We start from the raw sequence: 20,109 nt of genomic DNA, 5'->3' as shown, positions 1-20,109 counted from the left end.
TGTCAACACCGTTGGCCCACATGCCATCAGCTGTGTCAAGGCTGGTCAAGAGATGAACATTTTGAGACTTGTCACTTCCTTATTCCAAAGCCAAGAAGGATGGCCTACGCCTGCGCACTTTCGAGGAGGAAGAACCAAGATCTACTGTTATAAAATAGACAGGCGCCGGGTGTTTGATGCGCTCTGATGGGTCTCGTGTTTTGATGCGACTTGTTGGATGCCCATTGCTTTGCTGATTGTTACCTTTCATTGCTTTCTAAATAAATACTTGATTGAACAAACCGAGTTTGGCTCATCTTCTCATAATTAGGATAAACGAACACGCTTAACAATAGGTAAGAACTCAAAGACTGTTTTCCCAGTATCTGTTACATTGGGACTGATACTGTACATGAGTAATGTGTGATAAACCAAAGGCAAACTTAAAACTGTAATCCTTGCCTTAGATTATACAACATAAGATGGCGAATATCTCCCTTGAATACAACTGTACCAAAGTAGATGCAAATACCACAAAGAAAGTTTTTATCATCGGAAGGATTCGGCACACTCTCCATTCATATTTATTCTCTCTAGGCTGAATAAGTGTATTCTGTGCTTTTGTGTTACAAGAAGCCAAAGAGAGACTCTCACACTTCTACTTTCCGATTGCATACAAACTATTTACAGTTGTATTTACTATCATAAGTGGACTTTGGCCTAAACGGCTGTGACAACTGACAGCTGCCTCAAATAGCGGCAGTGTCTGCTGCCGCTGCCACGATGTGACCTTGGTGTCTCTCCACGGAGACACGTCGGTCACACATAGTTTCTCCAAAGTCCTAATACTGTCACACAATCTACAGCTTTGATTAACATTTTCGAGAGACATTTAAAAAGAGTCTCAGGTGAAAGTGACAACTGTCCCACGAGGAGGCACGCGACCAAACAAAACATAACTAAAGAACGGGAAATAGTTTGAAGTACATCCGGGTCAGATAGCGAGTACTTCCGGTGAGCTAACGGAGTGAAGTGTTGCCTTTGGAGTGTCTTTACTTAGCGGACTCGTTTCCATATGACTACTTCCTGATACAGTTTGTCGCGGGTCATGGTGCGTTTCTTCTTCTCTCTTACACAGAGTTCACTGTTACACACTGTGCTATTGAGAAAGCGTGAAAGTTGACATTGTAGCCACCAGCTGCTAGCAGCTGCTTTGCCGGGGATGAGTGGCAGCCCATTCCGAAGTCATGTATCTGTCATTTGTTTATAGTTGTATTGTTGTTATTATTGCTGTCTTCCTCAGTTCCTATATGCCTTGTTCACCCCCTGCATGCATGTTGAGGTCAGTGTCAAATGAACCCTTTTGATTGTTGTCTCTACAGATCAGATCAGTGCTGCTGTGCAGGTTGACCCCCCTCGTCCAGTCCTGTACCAGAGGATCATGTCTCCTCGCAGGTCGGACACCTCGTGGTGTGCAGCTTCCTTCACCTGGTCACCCACCCCTCACACCTACAATCCCAGCTCTGGTCAGGTACTCGGACCTGTCCACACAGAAGTACACTTTGATTTACTCCCTGCCGTACATTAAACATCTGCGAGCCGTGTCCAGGCTCAAGCTGCTCCAAACTGCAGTCACTGTGGTCCTCGTGCCCCCAGTGTGCTACTTCTACGTCCAGGGAGATGTGCCCTTCTTCCTCGTCAGCTACACAGCGGGGATAGCGCTGCTTGCTGGTGCCATGCTGTACACCGTCAGTCACTTTTTCAGGAGGGTTGTGGGGATGATGTACCTGGACCCGTCCCAGACCACACTCAAAGTGTCCCACCTCACGTTCTGGGGCCGGCGCAATGACCTCTACCTCCCCGTGTCAGATGTTATGACCATTGGGGACACGGGGGACTCAGTGAAAGAGACAATATTGAAACTAAAGAGATACAGCAGTCCACAAACATTGTATTTCTCCACTCACTATGGACGTGTGGTCGATCAATCGGGTTTCGAGAAGGTGTTTGGAAATCTATAGTGATGCAGAATTTGCATGAAGTATGATAGTGAATATTTGTGAATTAATCAATGGACTTACATACAACAGTGTGAAAATGAAAGGGGTCTGGTAACAAATGTTTTATTTAATTAAAATTGTGCGTAACGATGCGCGTTTATAGGTTTCAGCTCTACTTTGGTCTTTTGAATAGAACAATATGAGTGTTGGCCATAAGTTAGGGATATTAAGATCATAATTGCTTAGAAACCACTGACCGGGGGCGCCCTTAGCTCGGTTGGTAGGGCGTCCCCCCCATGGGCCTCGGCCAGCAGCGGACCCGGGTTCGATTCCAGCCCGCGGTCGTTCTCTGCATGTCACTCCCCTCTCTGCCCCATTTCAACTCTGTCTCTAAAACTATCAATAAAAGCATAAAATGCCAAAAAATAATCTTTAAAAAAAAAAAAAAGAAACCACTGACCTAATGTGTGAAGAAAAACAAAAAGTAAAATAAACAGTCAATTTTTGTAAAAGTGAGACTGCCCTGATGTTTTACAAGCAACACATAGTCTAAACACTGTAGAAAAAGCCCGTTCAAATATGAATTCACAATGTAAGAAGGTAGATATGAATTGCTTCAGCAGCAGGAGGAATCCGAAAGTGTGCAATGTGTCCATGAGCTTTCTGAGTGTAGAGTCTCGTGTTGGAAGTGGTGATGATGGCGAGCTGGAAAAAGCCTCCTCCTGGGCACTGTGGTTTTATGGAGCAGCTGATGGTGGCATAGGAGGACTTGTTGTCCCTATCGATGGAGGATGAGATAGAAATCACTGGTTGATACAGCGGATCTGTAAAGACAGAGGGAGAGGGTTGATGGAGCAAATCACCCGTAGTCGGGTTAAAGCTGGTGGGACATACAGAAAGTATGTATGTCAAATCAAGTGTGTCTTTTCATTCAAATCCAATTATGTCCAAGAATACGGAAACTGGTGCAAATGCTTGAAAATCCTCTGTGCTACACTTTGGTAAAGTTAAACTAACGTCTGATGGTTGCTGTGATGAATAATAAACATAATAAAATAATGAGTAATATAATGAGAAATATGAAAATAATGAAAATATCACGTCACTGAAAATGTTACCTGAGACATGATGGTTGCTCTGATGAATAATGAACATAATGAAATAATAAGTTAATTATAATTTTACTGGAGAAGGCCTCATTGTGCTCGAAAGAGCAGAGCCTCAATTCAGCTCTTTACACAAGAGCTGCTGATTTCAAGTCCCTCTTCAGGTCATCCACTGGTTTCCAGTAACCCTGATGTTTCATCTCCACATACCAGCACAGTGGCTGCCTCCTCACATTAGCAGGCTCTGGGGACCACTTCAGTTTTTTCATCATATCAAATGATCTTATTTAGGAGTTTGCCCAGTTGTCATGGAATTAGAGATTTTAAAATCTTTTAATTTAGCCGTGCTCATAAATTTAAATAAATAATAAAGTAAATTAACATTGCAAATAGACTCTTGGTGTATCTAATAACCTTCCAGCTGAATGTTGAGATATGTATCTGTCATTGGGTTATCCTATGTCCATTTGTATAGCAAGCTTCTAATGCTTTCTGAAAGCACAGCAGCAGGGCGTGTGAGTGATTTCAACTGTTAGTGAGACCTAAAATGGCAATGGTGTTTAAAAATGATGTCTTAATGAGATTGAATCTTTGTTTACTGATTGACACTGTCTTACACATCAGTGCATCTCATTTCCAGACTCTGTACTGTAGTATGTTATTTAAACCACTAGGTGTCACCACAGCCCACGTGATATATGTCAAATCTGGATCAACTTCCTAGTGAATATCTGATTCAGCAGCTGAGCAGTGTTTTATTAACCCAGGTCACACGTCCACTTGCAGCAGAACAAGTTGCCGGCCCATTTCATAAACGTCCTCCATCTGTCACTGCAATTCTTCATCATTGTTTGTTACTCTGAGTTATATCACCACATTCTTTGCTTGTCATTGCGTCTTCAGAAAGCAACGCAAAGACAGAACCACACATCCCGCTGTATGTATGGGAACTGTATGGTTTACATGTCAATGTCATATTTAGCTATTTTTTAATCCCCCCCTATGACCTGCTGTTTACATTCACTGTGCCCTGTTGATCCCTACATCTACTCGGCCTGAGACAGCCAGCAGATAGGGGCTGTTGTTGTGTGTTCGCAGTCACACCCCCGATAAAGAGCACCCTCGCTTCACCTACGGGTTCCCAGAAGAACACTTGAGAACGTTAACAAAGGAACAAAGGTGGTGGAGTGGAGCTTTTTCCTCTGTAAAACCTCCGTGCATTGAAAGGGATTCTGGCAGCTCCGAGGGCTTCTTTCATGTCTTCAAGGGCCCTGGAGAGTCCCGCTTCTACTGGCTGCTGTCCTGCTCCAAAACGTCCAACCTCAGACACACCTCTGTTTGTTTTTGTCATTGTTAATAACCAGGACGAGCTTCCTATGATCAACAATATTGCATTGACCTTGACTCCATCTCCGCCTGAATGATTCTGCTTTTATATTCAATACAATTTCCTGTGTTTATGCAGGTTTTGGCCGCTTTTCTCTGACTCATTGCTCATTAACAATATATAGGAAGGCGCATGCAGCATTTTAGAACTGGTGTGTAATACCCTGAAGAATGCCTGACCGCTTGCGTCCTCCCAAAGAGGCATTTGTCACAGTGCAACCTGGATGCCAACATGTTTGGATCACACCCTGTGAGTGCTAAACTGAGGCCACCGCTCCCCGGGGTTTGCATGACGCTGTTGTGATCGACTGCCCGGCTCTACCAGCTCCTGGTAACACATCTACCATGCGGACAGCTTGTTCCCTTTCATTGTCCAACACATTCCAGATTGTTTTTTGGCACAATATTTTGGATCTTTATTACACAAAAGGGAAACCTTCCTGTCTGTAAAGGATTTCCTCTTGTTTTCAATAATGAAAAGGCCCCGGCCAAAATAATCCACAGCACTATTAATTTAATTTGCGCATTTTTGGCTCGTCGTCATAAAAACAAATGGCTCATTTCCTCATTTACCAACATTAACTAACAATACAACTGACTGTTGTGTTTCAATTACAATTAAGTCTTATTTTATCTGATTACTTCGACACAACATCTGTTACAAATTTCTTCACTGAGTTGACATTGAACAAATATTGAACATTTTGGGAAAAATATGTGCTTTCTTGTTTAATGAGCAGACAAGTTATTCACGGTGCTCAAGTCGTATAAAGACTGGGAAAGAGCTAATTTAAGTAAAAAAAAATCCACCAATATACATAAACTCAACAGTAAACATGTTGTAGCTGATTATTTTTGATCTAATCCATCCTCAAATAAAAAAATTGGAAAATTTGCATTTGTAGTTCTGGGAGTGTCTCATTCCAGCTGCTTTTTACCATGGAATAGTTAGTGTTTAACTCTATGGAAAACTGTTGAATATTGTTTTAATACCTGGGTAAAGCAAACAAGATATGACATTTTAATGATTCGTTTTTAGAGAAGCCTAAAGGAGTGTTTTTGAACTTTAAAGAAGTCATGGCTTCTGATCTGTGTGTATTCCCCAAATTGAGCTCCTTAAGTGAAGGTGTATCTTAATTAGACAGAGGAATCTGATAAATATGACATTTTCTTCAGTATCAAATAATAGAACACTGAGATCATCTGCAGCAAGTCTATTAGATGTTCCCAGCAACAGCCAAAAGAAGATCGGAGATGCAGCTTTGTAAACTCTGACGGTATCAGAGGAGGTAGTTTAATGAAAATCTTTAAAAGAAAAGTTAAGAAATGTCTCCTTGCTTCAGCCTTTATGGAGAGGTCACTGCATTCACGTAACTTGCATTAAAAGTTACAGAACTGGAAGCTGTCTACATAATTACATGAGTACTCAGAAGTCATTACTACATTATTACACATGCACTCTGTAATCTTACAACACTATTAAGAGAGTATTCAATACCCATCGGTTAGACCACAACCACCTTAAATCTTGAACCTCATTTTGATCCCAACAACACGAGTTTAGTGACTGTATCTTGTGTGGTTGTTACTCTATAGCACTGACAGACAGAAGAGCAGAGAGACGAGCAGACAGGCAGGAAGACAGTTGTTGAACTTGTTGTTTAACATATTTTAAATAAATGACACCTGTATCATTAAAAGATGCCTCCTCTGTTTCTCCTCTTGTCATCAGCGGGCGGCCTCATCTCAGCCTGATCTGTGCTGGGGGGGGGGGGGGGTGCTCACTTAATCAATGTGTGTGGCGCTTGCAGGCGGGAGTTCTCCAAACATATAAAACAGAACTTTACCACCCGCCCTCACTGATTTACTGAAGTGTAATGCGTATATTCGACAGGAAGGCAACTTGCAAATTAACAAAACATATGCCAAAAAAACTACTTCATTAATTTGTTGAGGCTTCAAAATAAAGTCCCAAAGCACGTAAATATATAAATGTTGCCTGGGGGCCCAAAAAGTGATGAACCTGACTGTAGTTCTAAGCTGTGTTATTGAAGTGTGCAACTCGTCATTGGTGATGGAAAGAACAAATAATCATATACATTATTTGATAACAACTAGAAATATTGTCTTATATAGGATAGATTTATATCGTTATCATTAATCTTATGCCACTTGCCCCGCCCCTTTCTGGTATCCCCCACTTGAAATCATGTGATTTGACATGACCCAATGTCAAGATACACCCAACTAAGAGAAATCGCAAACTAAATGTGGCAATTACGGTATAAGGAAGGTACAAGAGGGGAACACTTAGGTGAAAGCAAATTAAGCATAATATAATAAATTAGAAATATTTTTAAGAAAACTGAAATAAAACACTGAAACTTTGGAGGGGTAGTATGGTTCTCAGCAATTTCAAGCTCTTCTATTAAGTTGGCTGGAGTTTCATTAAATAATACCTCAGTTTTTGATGTGGAAAATCCCCACATCAGACAAATTCTTTATTTCATATGTATTAATTCACAATCAAGCTGTTACCACCTGGTTCAAGGCTGGCAACAAAAAGGGAGATCCACACACAGAGCTTTCAATCAAACGTTATTTATTTTACTGAAACAAAGGCTCAAGGATCAGGCTGGTGCAGAAGACCCTGCTGAGAGAAAGAGAGAGACACTCCCAGAAGAGCAGTCCTTTATGCATTCTGGGAAGCCCCACCCAGGTGGGCAGGTAAGTGGCTGAAGCTCCACTCACCAGCACGGAGCAAGACACACAGGCAGGTAGCATGAGAGAGTCATCACAACAAGGGAACATTTAAAAAAGAACACATCAATTAAAAAGAGCAAACAAAACACAAATTAAGATCTTGAAAGTCCAGTTCGGCCTCCACATTCTAGTCAGCCTCTTTTAAACTGTCGATTTTTAAAGGGCAAGTTCTATCCTTCTTCTCGCCACGAACCGGTTTTGACCAACACTATCATCTTCCTCTCTCATCCTCTTCAGCCGGATTGGGCCCGTTTGCCCACTTGCGACTTTTCCAATGGCTGCCAGTCGTTCACTCCTTCTGACTTTGGCTTGGGAGTCTCTCATTCCAGCAGGGCCCATGTGTCTCTTCTTTCTTGAGGGGTTGCCATTGAATGAGGGATCATGCCTCTCTCTCATCCTCTTGGACTGGTTTGGGCCTGTTTTCCCACTCGTGCCTTTTTGAGCGGCTGCCAGTTGTTCACTCATTCTGACCTTGGCTTGGGAGTCTCTCATTCCAGCAGAGCCCATGTGTTTCTTCTTTCTTGAGGGGTTGAAAATGGATGAGGGATCATGCCTCTCTCTCATCCTCTTGCACTGGTTTGGGCCTGTTTTCCCACTCGTGCCTTTTCGAGCGACTGCCAGTTGTTCACACCTTCTGACCTTGGAGTCTTCTGGTCTGAGATGTGGATAAGAAAATAATTTTAACTCTTGATCTTAAAGCAGTTATTGGACATTTCTAAAAATTCACATTCTAAAATGCACTTGGCTCCAGATCCATAGTTAATGAGAGTTGTATCATTCTTCCCATTAAACTCTGAGCAAAAAAACTGAATATTTACCAAAATGTTGAACTATTCTTCTACAATATAAAATGATCCAACAGAAAGATATTTCAAACACTCACCTGTTGCCAGACTTCACATTCACTTTGCTGGCCTCCTTGGCTGGGCTGGCAGTGCTGCTGGAGGATTCCCTGTTCAGGGACATTTGCAGGATCACCTGCTCTCCAGGTCCTTCATCCTCAGAGCTCTGATCCTTGCAGATGTCCATCAGATCCTCACATGACTTCACACTGGAAGAGAAATGAAACTGCTGAGCCAAACACCTTAATCACCTTATATCTCCTATATTTTGCAGCCATGTCCAACAGCACAGACGTACACAGACCATCTAAGCACAGACTTACTAGAGGCTGTTTTTGAATGAACCTTGAAGGTGGCTCATCGTGATGAACGGATGCTGGAGAATTCGGTTGGGGGTAATTCTATCATACTGACTCATCATCAGCATCTGTTTCATTAGGTCCATAAAGCCCTGCAGGTCACAATATTCCGCTTGGCCGTCTTCTGTCCAGACAGGATGATTCCCCTTCAACAAGATGAGGAAAACCAACATGTTAGATGTCCTCGTGTTTGGATTATGAAGACGTTGTGCTGGTATAAATTCATCCAGGCTAGTGATCTCAAACTAGAGTTTAACCTATTGACTGAAATGAATTGTTTGATTGAGATAGATCGCTCAAAAGGCAGTGAATGGCACAGGGGAAAGAAACACAGACTGAAGGAAAGACACCTTAATTAGTGAGCTAGTGGAGCTAGCTAAAGGGTTGTAAACTAGTTTGATACCGTAAATCTGCCTTCCATCCAATATCTTGGCCAGAACGCATGTGGGAGGAGGTGTCCTTCATGCTGTGGATCTTTAATTGCAAATGCAATTTGTCCCATCTGTTGAAGAAACACAAGATTGTCAGAGTTATTTAACTTCAAGTTTACATTGTTGATCATGTACATCAGGTTCACTTCTATTACTGAGACAAATGGATGAAGGGCCTCTGGTTTGTCTCATTAGTAGAATAGTAAAAATCAGTGAATGGATTTGAAATTACACAAACATCACGGCAGAACTGTATGTGTTTGTTGTGTTTTAAGTGCAGATACTGACCAAATCCTTCTCATCCTTGGCAGGGAACAGCGGTGTGCCCATTGAGAGCTCAGCAGCAATGCAGCCGAGAGACCATACGTCGATGTTCCCGCTGAAACGATCTTCACACAGAATCTCAGGAGACCTTAGGATAAGAAACACAAACATATTACTGAGGTTTAAAATTTGCTAAACTCCTTGTTAGTCAGTTTCTGAGATATAAACCTGACATGCCAGCAGTGAGGACTTGTCCAATTATTTACAGTAAACACAGCTGTCCCAGGTATACAGATGTGCTGTCAGTTACTTACCTGTACCACAAGGTCTGGAGGGTTTCACCGATCATTTCCTCAGGATCATCGCAGGATATGCCAAAGTCAATGACCTTAACTTTGAGTGGCTGCCTGACATGATCCACCAGCATGATGTTATCTGGCTTCAAATCTGCATGAATGATCCCTGCGCTGTTCATAAAGTCCAAGGCTGTAGCTAGCTGAAATCATGAAAAGCATAATAATAATAATCATGAGCTTCAGAGTTCATTTTATCAACAAAGACTGTAACAGTGACTTTTTAGAGACCAAGTTTACCCTTCACGCAGTAAGCAAAGCAGTAAGTGTAAGAGCTTGAGTTTAAAAAACAAACCTGCTGCAGAATGGGGCGGATCTGCTTCAGCTGAAGGTGTTGACCCGGGCTGATCTGTCTGAATTTCTGCAGATCCATATCCAGGAGCTCAAACACAAGACAGTAATGTTCCTTGTAGAAGAATGACTCGTGCAAGTTGACGATGTTGAACCTGTCTGAATGGAGCTTCTTCATGTTTTGAAGGATGACCTCCTCTTCTTGTGCACAGTCAATGTTTTCAAGGCTTTGGATGATTTTTAAAGCCACCGTTTCACCGGTGGTCACATTCCTGCATTGAATGACCATACCATAGGAGCCATTTCCAAGGTACTTCTGTGCAAGGTAATATGTAGTGGGGGAGGGGATCAGGTCTCCTTCACTGATATGAAACTCACTGTTCTGAGACATGGTGACAGAGTAGTTATTTTGTTGATGTTTCTCACTTGTCAGGAGAATAGAAAAGAAGGAAGTTAGATGGAGCCAAGTATTCTCTCACAAATCCTGATCCAGTTCCTATCAGCCAGGTAAGTAGCATAAGAGTTAACACACCATCAAGCTCAGTACTTGTAGATCATAGACATTTTAAAGACAGATCATGAGACTCCTTTTATGTCTAATCAAATATGTCACATTGTATAAACTCCATACCTTTGTAGTGATTCTCATGATTCTTTTATTTTAATCTTTGTCAACCATCATGATTTACACAAGCTCAAAAAAATAATTAATTTGTTGAACGTAATTTTATCTTGACACTTATATTCCATCTAAACAATTCAAGTTATATCAGTATATCTTGATTGTGTTACTTGAAAACCACATAGATGTGTGGGTGGAATGTCATTTGAATATGTTCATTCAACTATCGGCTTTTAATTGAATTAAAATGTTTGTAGCTACTTACTCTAGTCTAATTCATTTAAGTTTAGTTTACATTGGTCAAACACTTTAGTTCAGCACAATTCAGTTTTGTTGAATGAACACATGTAGGTTGTCTGCTATACTAATGTCAATCTTTTTGTTTTAATTAGTGTTGTTATCATTGCTAGTGTAAGCATTCATTTTAATTAAATTACCACATATTCACTAACATACATAAAAAAGGACATCATGCAAAACCATTTGACATTTTGTTAAATATTTGGCTTTTCAAACTTCCATGATCCTGTTCTCAAGTTTTAAAACTTTAAGTGCAACAATTCAACTTTTTGAACCCATTTATGAAAATACAATAAAATAGACATTAAAAAGCCCCAAATATTATCTGCCCATAATAAAATTGTGTGCATGACAACAACAATTTGTATTTTATAACCATTTTAAACACTGAATTATTACAACACATATTGTGCACTGCCAACATTTTTTTAAATGAATTAGTTGTTAAAACTAGGGTAAAATAAATAATCTTTACAAAAAAATCTTTGTAAATACAAATACTAAATTTTAAAGGAGCCCGTTAACATTACTGGTGTATTTATTCTATTGAACATTTAAGAGAAGGCGTTGATTGTGTGTTCGTCAGCAAGTAAAACTGCTCAGAAAAGCCACAATTGTCCATGTAGTAAAATCAGTGTAGTTAAAAAACAATGCTCTGTGTCTGCTCCACCCACACACAAAGTTAGGAGACTTTTCAACCCGAGACAACAATCTTCAACAACAGTCTCAGTCCATTGCACAAACTAAATTAAATAGTCTCTTTAAAAAAAATTGACTTCAAATTTTGAAATTTCAAAACAAAAATCAAAGAAAGAAATCATATTTAGATATATAGAAAAATACCAGGCTTCTGTAATGTACTGGTATGTGTTGGATTCAAATGCTCGACTCGAAGACAGAGATGATATGGAATCACTTTTACTGGAAGATTATGGTACACGGAGTGGCAGTCCAGTAACAACACAAATCCAATAAGGGTCGGCCAGTAGCAGAAGTCGAAGGAGATCCAGTCCAGGTTCGGTACACAGGTAAGGCAGTCCAATAACAAGCATACGATTCCCATGAGTGTCAGGCTGTAGCAGGGTTCGGTGAAGATCCAGTCCAGGTTCGGTACACGGATAGACAAGAATCACTGGAAGCTTACAAATCATGGTATTCGCTGGAACCCTTGAGACATGGGGGAACAAAGACGAACTTCCAAAGCGACACAGGAACACACAGACTAAATACACCAGGTGATGAGGAGCAGGTGCAAACAATCGGTGAGGAGCAGATAATCAACCAGGTGGAGCACACACAAGGGAGGGAGTGAGGAGTCTGAAACGAGAGGAGAGGTGAGTAAACAATAACAACACAGAACAGAAGAATAAACGATAAATATACCAACTTAACCTTAGTAATCAGGACTGGACGTAACAGCTTCTTTCAGTCTTCTTCAAGCTCATTCACTGCAGAAGCTTGTTCTTCAGGAACCGTGCCTTGGACGACAGCCTCTGCCCATCCAGGTTTAGGAGAATCTTCTGCAGGACTTCAAAAGTGCATTTGAGCTCTGGTGGGTAGCTCAGGTTCAGACAGTATATCAGTCCAAAGAGCAGAGCACAGGCAATCACAATGTTACCCAAACCACCAGTGGTGTAAAGTAACGGAGTAGAAGTACTTCGTTACAGTACTTAACTAGTTTTTTTGAGGATCTACACTTTCCTTGAGTATTTATATTCATCAGGACTTCTACTTTTACTCCACTACATTTAAAAGAAAAAATATATACTTTTACTCCGTTACATTTTCATTGAACACCTCGTTACTCGTTACAAATTAAAATCTGAATATAATTATAATTGTCTCTCATCGCGATTGGATTATCCGGACTGTCCGTGTTTGCGCGAGAACCGACGGTGTCTCGCGAGGATAACCTGAGGCCGGCACGGGAGATAAGCCGTTAGCCGTCAACCCGACTACACCGGAGTAAACCACCATGGCTACCTCATCCACCTCATCTATCGCTGGTGCCGAAGACACGGCCGAAGAACCAAATCCACCACACCCGTGGCCGTATCTCGCGACCATGTTTGCCTTCGTGGGGATGCAAGATACATCCTATCGAATGAAGTGCCTCTTGTGTCTACCGAGGGAGACGGAAATAATGGCGTTTCAAAACTCTCCGTAGAACCTCATAAAAAAATATTCAGGTAAGTGAATTAAGTAATGGCAGCCAGAGTCATGTTATGTATTGTGCCAGGAATAAGTGCAAAAGTCTCGCTGGTAAAATAAAGTTTGCCAACAGAACAGATACAGTTGAGCATTTTACTTAACATGCTTAAAATGCGCGTCTACAAAGTAGACACGCATCCAGGTATGGTCCAAGTGTAGGCGTGCATACACAAATTGTTGTTTGGATTGCATGTAACTCATAATTGTTATAGTTCACCACATTTACAGCTATTTGTAGAGTATATTCTTTCTGCTGAATCTATGTATATTCTGTATGTCCATTGTCTGAGTGCAGTTGGTAATTTATTCTCTGGCTGCAACATATAGTTGCATATCCTACCTCACTAACTTAGGAAAGATGCAATTCTATTTATATACAATGTAATATATTCATCGGCCGATATCATTGGTAATAACTGTTTACCCTACCCTACTAGTTTAGTGTCAACATTTCTGCTGTGTCAACAGACCCTGAAATGGTTGCCGCTGCTATTCTCCTCCCTAAATTTAGAACTGCATGGACAAAAGATATTGCTACAATCAGAATGGGTAAGACAAATGAAGATGATCAATGTTGAAATTTGTAAACGAAAGTAATATGTGAATGTACATGAAATCAGGGTTAATGGTATTTCAGCTGTACTAATTCCTGTTTGACCCTCCCTGTATTTCAGGAATGGACTACATCAAGGAGCAGATCGCGGATCCTTCCTTGTCAGGAGAAGCCACCAGATCCAGCTCATTTGATGAGGGAGACTTCTTCTCTTCGCTGAAGAGCTCTCACGTTACTCAAGACAGCTCCAAGCAACTAGATGGATACCTGGCCCTTACAGCAGATCAGATGGATGTACTGAAGACGTTCCCTGCTGTCTGCAAGTTGTCTGTTAAGCTGAACACACCTCTGCCTGCCTCTGCAGCCTGTGAACGACTATTTAGCATTGCAGGACTTGTCTTCAGCCCTCGAAGAGCTCGGCTGGATTCACGCAATTTTGAGAATCAACTTCTGCTAAAGATGAACCACAAGTTTGTTGACTTTTAATAAAGCACTATGACAAATTAAAGTCATTATAGGCGTTTCACCATGCAACTACACAACCCAAACCTCTACCAAAGTTTAACCACTGCATTGAGTTTTTAGGTCTCTTTATTTCAAAAGTGTAAACTTTGGTATAGGTTTGGGTTGTGTAGTTGCATGGTGAAACGGGTCTCAAAATCAGACCTTATCAATCACTGTAAATATAAACAAAAAGGAAAAAAAAAATGTTGGGTTTTGTAATTTTATGCATTGTCAGTTCATGTTCTACAAGGGTCGCTTTAAGACCTGTTATATGGCATGGTTGTCATGGCACGGTAACAATACAACCCGACATTTTTTGTTTAAAGTGGTTAAAGTTCTTTGTTAGAAAGTGAGAAAATGTTATTTAATATTTATTTTAAGCTTCATCACTTCCAATTTCACTTGTTCATGTATGAGTTCTATATTATTTTATAAATAATAATTGAAATCAGTTGAAATAAAGTCTGAATAGAACAATTTCGGTTGTTTTGTTTCTGTGTAGGCCTACTTAACATTTTTAATTTGATACTTGTACTTTTACTTTTGATACTTAAGTACATTTCAACACCAGATACTTTTAATACTGAAGTACATTTAATATGAGCTACTTTAAGACTTTTACTCAAGTCATTTTCTGACTGGTGACTTTTACTTTTACCGAAGTCACTTTCAGGTAAGATATATGTACTTTTACTCAAGTATGGCTTTCAAGTACTTTGTACACCACTGCAAACCACTGAGGACCTCCTCACCCTCAATCAGGACACCAATGTCCTCTGGCTCATCTTCAGACTCCGCACCCACCTTCTGTATGACGTACACTCCCATCTCAGTTTGCCCCATGGAAGTGTTGGCCTCATTGTCTATGTTCTGTGAAGTAATATATATTTCAGTAAAATATGAAATATTTGGTATAACACACACCTGGCCATGGAACAGCTGGGCAGCCAATTGCCCAATTACTTTTGGTCCCTTAAAAAGGGGGGTGCCACATATAAAATGTGTTGTAATTCCGACACTGTTCACCTGATTTGGATGTACATACCCTAAAATTAAAACTGCAAGTCTTCACTTAAAGCACACAAGTGGTGTTTAGAGCCAAAACGATGAAAATTGTGTCAATGTCCAAATATTTATGGACCTACAGTTGCAATCAGAAATATTCAACCCTTCAAAGATTTTAAGGATTTATCAATTACAGTTTCTTCAAAGAGCAAGATTCTGCTTCGGATGACTTCTTTTTGAGTTGAGTGATACAAAAAATCAACACAGAAAATGCATGATGTAGTATTTGTGTGTAACAGTATATTTTGTTAGGATAGCCATGTCACAATTATTCAACCCTTGTATAATATTGTTGTTTTTAAAGCTGTCTGACAGTTTTAATGGCCTAAAGTGGAGTTGAAACATAATTAAGCCTTTGGCAACTCTATAAGGATCCTTCATTTGCGTCAGCTGTGATGCATATATAAACCCCACCCTTGAAGGTATTCAAGGTGAGTTGCAACCATGGGAAAGACAAAGGAGCTTCCACAAAAGCTGAGAGAGAAGATCATTTCATTAAACCTGAAGGGCCTTGATTAAAAGAAACTTTCCCAAAAATGGATATTCCAATACACATCATTGGGAGCATTATAAGGAAGTTTAAAACGTATAGAGCAGCTTCAAACCTGCCTGGCCGTGGAAGAAAGCCCAATATTTCATCAATGGCCCTCAGCAACTTAGTCAGAACAACTAAGAGAAACCCTCGTGTGACTGCAAGACACCTAAAGGACGACCTGATGACGGCTGGTACAAGTGCTTCAGTGGCAACTATAACCGTGCACTGAATAAACAAGGACTTCATGGCCGGACTCCAAGACGCACTCAGCTCTTGACCACATGAACATCAAAAGTCGACTAGAATATGCCAGGAGGAATTTGGATAAGACGACTGAGTTTTGGGTGACGGTTCTATGGGCTTTGAAACCAATCTGGAACTATTTGGACATATAGACCAGCGTTATGTCCGGCATGCGAAGGGCCAGGCTTATGACCATTAGAATACCATCCTCAAGGTCAAGCCTGATGGTGGGTCATTGATGATGTTTGGCTGTTTTTCTGCGGCAGGAACTGGCAATCTTGATCGTGTACCTGGCATCATGGATTCACAGAAATACCAGGCCATTTGAAAGAGGAATGTGATGCCTTCTGTTGACAAATTAAACCTTGGTGATCATTGGACTTTCTAGCAAGATAATGATCCAAAGCAAAACCTCCAAGTCCACCAAAGCTTGGTTGAGAAAAAGATCCTGGAACGTCCTGGAGTGGCATTCACAGTCACCAGATTGAAATTTGATTGAAAATCTTTGGTGGGATTTAAAGAAGGCAGTTGCAGCATGGAAGCCATCAAACATCACTGATCTAGAGGCTTTTGCACTTGAAAAATGGGCAAAGATTCCAATCGAGAGGTGTAAGAAGGTTGTCCGCACTCACCGAAAACATTTTTTTGAAGTTATAAAAGCTAGAGGATACGCCACAAAGTACTGAAGCTGGGGGGTTGAATGATACTGAACAAGCACATGTGTTGAAAGAGTTACATTTTTTATTTGAACTTCAAAGTTAACCCAACTTCTGTTGTCAAAATAACTAAAATACGCATCAATAAACATCTTTTGTTGTTTGATGAGGTTTTTTTGTCATTTATTGTCATTATCTGTCATCCACATCACTATAATGTCTATTGCGGTGAGGGGGTTGAATATTTCTGATTGCAACTGTAAGTGGCTGAAGCTCCACTCACCAGCACAGAGCAAGACACACAGGCAGGTAGCATGAGAGGGTCGTCACAACAAGGGAACATTTCAAAAAGAACAAATCAATTAAAAAAGAGCAAACAAAACACAAATTAAGATCTTGAAAGTCCAGTTCGGTCTCCTCATTCTAGTCTTTAGTCGATTTTTAAAGGGCAAGTTCTATCCTCCTTCTCGCCACGAACCGGTTTTGACCAACACTATCATCTTCCTCTCTCATCCTCTTGAGCCGGATTGGGCCTGTTTGCCCACTTGCAACTTTTCGAATGGCTGCCAGTCGTTCACTCCTTCTGACTTTGGCTTTGGAGTCTCTCATTCCAGCAGGGCCCATGTGTCTCTTCTTTCTTGAGGGGTTGAAAATGGATGAGGGATCATGCCTCTCTCTCATCCTCTTGGACTGGTTTGGGCCTGTTTTCCCACTCGTGCCTTTTCGAGCGGCTGCCAGTTGTTCACACCTTCTGACCTTGGAGACTTCTGGTCTGAGATGTGGATAAGAAAATAATTTTAACTCTTGATCTTAAGTCAGTTATTGGAAATTTCTAAAAATTCACATTCTAAAATGCACTTGGCTCCAGATCCATAGTTAATGAGAGTTGTATCATTCTTCCCATTGAACTCTGAGCAAAAATACAGAATATTTACCAAAATGTTGAACTATTCTTCTACAATATAAAATGATCCAACAGAAAGATATTTCAAACACTCACCTGTTGCCAGACTTCACATTCACTTTGCTGGCCTCCTTGGCTGGGCTGGCAGTGCTGCTGGAGGATTCCCTGTTCAGGGACATTTGCAGGATCACCTGCTCTTCAGGTCCTCCATCCTCAGAGCTCTGATCCTGGCAGATGTCCATCAGATCCTCACATGACTTCAGACTGGAAGACAAATGAAACTGCTGAGCCAAACACCTTAATCACCTTATATCTCCTATATTTTGCAGCCATGTCCAACAGCACAGACGTACACAGACCATCTAAGCACAGACTTACTAGAGGCTGTTTTTGAATGAACCTTGAAGGTGGCTCATCGTGATGAACGGATGCTGGAGAATTCTGTTGGGGGTAATTCTATCATACTGACTCATCATCAGCATCTGTTTCATTAGGTCCATAAAGCCCTGCAGGTCACAATATTCCGCTTGGTCGTCTTCTGTCCAGACAGGATGATTCCCCTTCAACAAGATGAGGAAAACCAACATGTTAGATGTCCTCTTGTTTGGATTATGAAGACGTTGTGCTGGTATAAATTCATCCAGGCTAGTGATCTCAAACTAGAGTTTAACCTATTGACTGAAATGAATTGTTTGATTGAGATAGATTGCTCAAAAGGCAGTGGATGGCACAGGGGAAAGAAACACAGACTGAAGGAAAGACACCTTAATTAGTGAGCTAGTGGAGCCAGCTAAAGGGTTGTAAACTAGTTTGATACCATAAATCTGCTTTCCATCCAATATCTTGGCCAGAACGCATGTGGGAGGAGGTGTCCTTCATGCTGTGGATCTTTAATTGCAAATGCAATTTGCCCCATCTGTTGAAGAAACACAAGATTGTCAGAGTTATTTAACTTCAAGTTTACATTGTTGATCATGTACATCAGGTTCACTTCTATTACTGAGACAAATGGATGAAGGGCCTCTGGTTTGTCTCATTAGTAGAATAGTAAAAATCAGTGAATGGATTTGAAATTACACAAACATCACGGCAGAACTGTATGTGTTTGTTGTGTTTTAAGTGCAGATACTGACCAAATCCTTCTCATCCTTGGCAGGGAACAGCGGTGTGCCCATTGAGAGCTCAGCAGCAATGCAGCCGAGAGACCATACGTCGATGTTCCCGCTGAAACGATCTTCACACAGAATCTCAGGAGATCTTAGGATAAGAAACACAAACATATTACTGAGGTTTAAAATTTGCTAAACTCCTTGTTAGTCAGTTTCTGAGATATAAACCTGACATGCCAGCAGTGAGGACTTGTCCAATTATTTACAGTAAACACAGCTGTCCCAGGTATACAGATGTGCTGTCAGTTACTTACCTGTACCACAAGGTCTGGAGGGTTTCACCGATCATTTCCTCAGGATCATCGCAGGATATGCCAAAGTCAATGACCTTAACTTTGAGTGGCTGCCTGATATGATCCACCAGCATGATGTTATCTGGCTTCAAATCTGCATGAATGATCCCTGCGCTGTTCATAAAGTCCAAGGCTGTAGCTAGCTGAAATCATGAAAAGCATAATAATAATAATCATGAGCTTCAGAGTTCATTTTATCAACAAAGACTGTAACAGTGACTTTTTAGAGACCAAGTTTACCCTTCACGCTACAAAGCAGTAAGTGTAAGCGCTTGAGTTTAAAAAACAAACCTGCTGCAGAATGGGGCGGATCTGCTTCAGCTGAAGGTGTTGACCCGGGCTGATCTGTCTGAATTTCTGCAGATCCATATCCAGGAGCTCAAACACAAGACAGTAATGTTCCTTGTAGAAGAATGACTCGTGCAAGTTGACGATGTTGAACCTGTCTGAATGGAGCTTCTTCATGTTTTGAAGGATGACCTCCTCTTCTTGTGCACAGTCAATGTTTTCAAGGCTTTGGATGATTTTTAAAGCCACCGTTTCACCGGTGGTCACATTCCTGCATTGAATGACCATACCATAGGAGCCATTTCCAAGGTACTTCTGTGCAAGGTAATATGTAGTGGGGGAGGGGATCAGGTCTCCTTCACTGATATGAAACTCACTGTTCTGAGACATGGTGACAGAGTAGTTATTTTGTTGATGTTTCTCACTTGTCAGGAGAATAGAAAAGAAGGAAGTTAGATGGAGCCAAGTATTCTCTCACAAATCCTGATCCAGTTCCTATCAGCCAGGTAAGTAGCATAATAGTTAACACACCATCAAGCTCAGTACTTGTAATCTTGAAACTCTATAAGTGCTACAAGTAATGGATACATCATAGACATTTTAAAGACAGATCATGAGACTCCTTTTATGTCTAATCAAATCTGTCACATTGTATAAACTCCATACCTTTGTAGTGATTTCCTTTATTTTATGTGAATTTTCTTTCTTTTCTTTTCATCATGTTTCTTTTATTTTAATCTTTGTCAACCATCATGATTTACACAAGCTCAAAAAAATAATTAATTTGTTGAACGTAATTTTATCTTGCCACTTATATTCCATCTAAACAATTCAAGTTATATCAGTATATCTTGATTGTGTTACTTGAAAACCACATAGATGTGTGGGTGGAATGTCATTTGAATATGTTCATTCAACTAATGTGCTTTTAATTGAATTAAAATGTTTGTAGCTACTTACTCTAATCTAATTAATTTAAGTTTAGTTTACAT

General features: G+C 40.7%; 3 protein-coding genes across 3 annotated transcripts; 1 reads left to right on the top strand and 2 right to left on the bottom strand.

Annotated features, from left to right (window-relative positions):
* Positions 1-971: 971 nt before the first annotated feature.
* tmem186 (transmembrane protein 186) lies at positions 972-2,267 on the top strand. The gene is made up of 2 exons (XM_053418603.1): positions 972-1,090; positions 1,362-2,267. Exons 1-2 carry the CDS (start codon positions 1,088-1,090, stop codon positions 1,998-2,000), a joined length of 642 nt encoding a protein of 213 aa, XP_053274578.1. The 5' UTR covers positions 972-1,087; the 3' UTR covers positions 2,001-2,267.
* A 5,123-nt stretch (positions 2,268-7,390) lies between these two features.
* LOC128436336 (homeodomain-interacting protein kinase 3-like) lies at positions 7,391-10,165 on the bottom strand. Its single transcript, XM_053418122.1, has 6 exons — positions 9,779-10,165; positions 9,445-9,626; positions 9,155-9,278; positions 8,400-8,581; positions 8,118-8,285; positions 7,391-7,889 (listed from the first exon to the last, which is right to left on the bottom strand). The coding sequence occupies exons 1-6, from the start codon at positions 10,163-10,165 to the stop codon at positions 7,391-7,393; spliced, it is 1,542 nt and encodes a 513-aa protein (XP_053274097.1).
* Positions 10,166-16,904: 6,739 nt separating this feature from the next.
* Positions 16,905-19,507, bottom strand: LOC128436326 (homeodomain-interacting protein kinase 3-like). The gene is made up of 6 exons (XM_053418114.1): positions 19,121-19,507; positions 18,791-18,972; positions 18,501-18,624; positions 17,746-17,927; positions 17,464-17,631; positions 16,905-17,235 (listed from the first exon to the last, which is right to left on the bottom strand). The coding sequence occupies exons 1-6, from the start codon at positions 19,505-19,507 to the stop codon at positions 16,905-16,907; spliced, it is 1,374 nt and encodes a 457-aa protein (XP_053274089.1).
* Positions 19,508-20,109: the final 602 nt, after the last annotated feature.

Source organism: Pleuronectes platessa, chromosome 3, assembly GCF_947347685.1.
Source record: "Pleuronectes platessa chromosome 3, fPlePla1.1, whole genome shotgun sequence".
Lineage (NCBI taxonomy): Eukaryota > Metazoa > Chordata > Actinopteri > Pleuronectiformes > Pleuronectidae > Pleuronectes > Pleuronectes platessa.
Note: the sequence above shows the minus strand (reverse complement) of the source record. Positions and strands in the feature narration are given on the sequence as shown.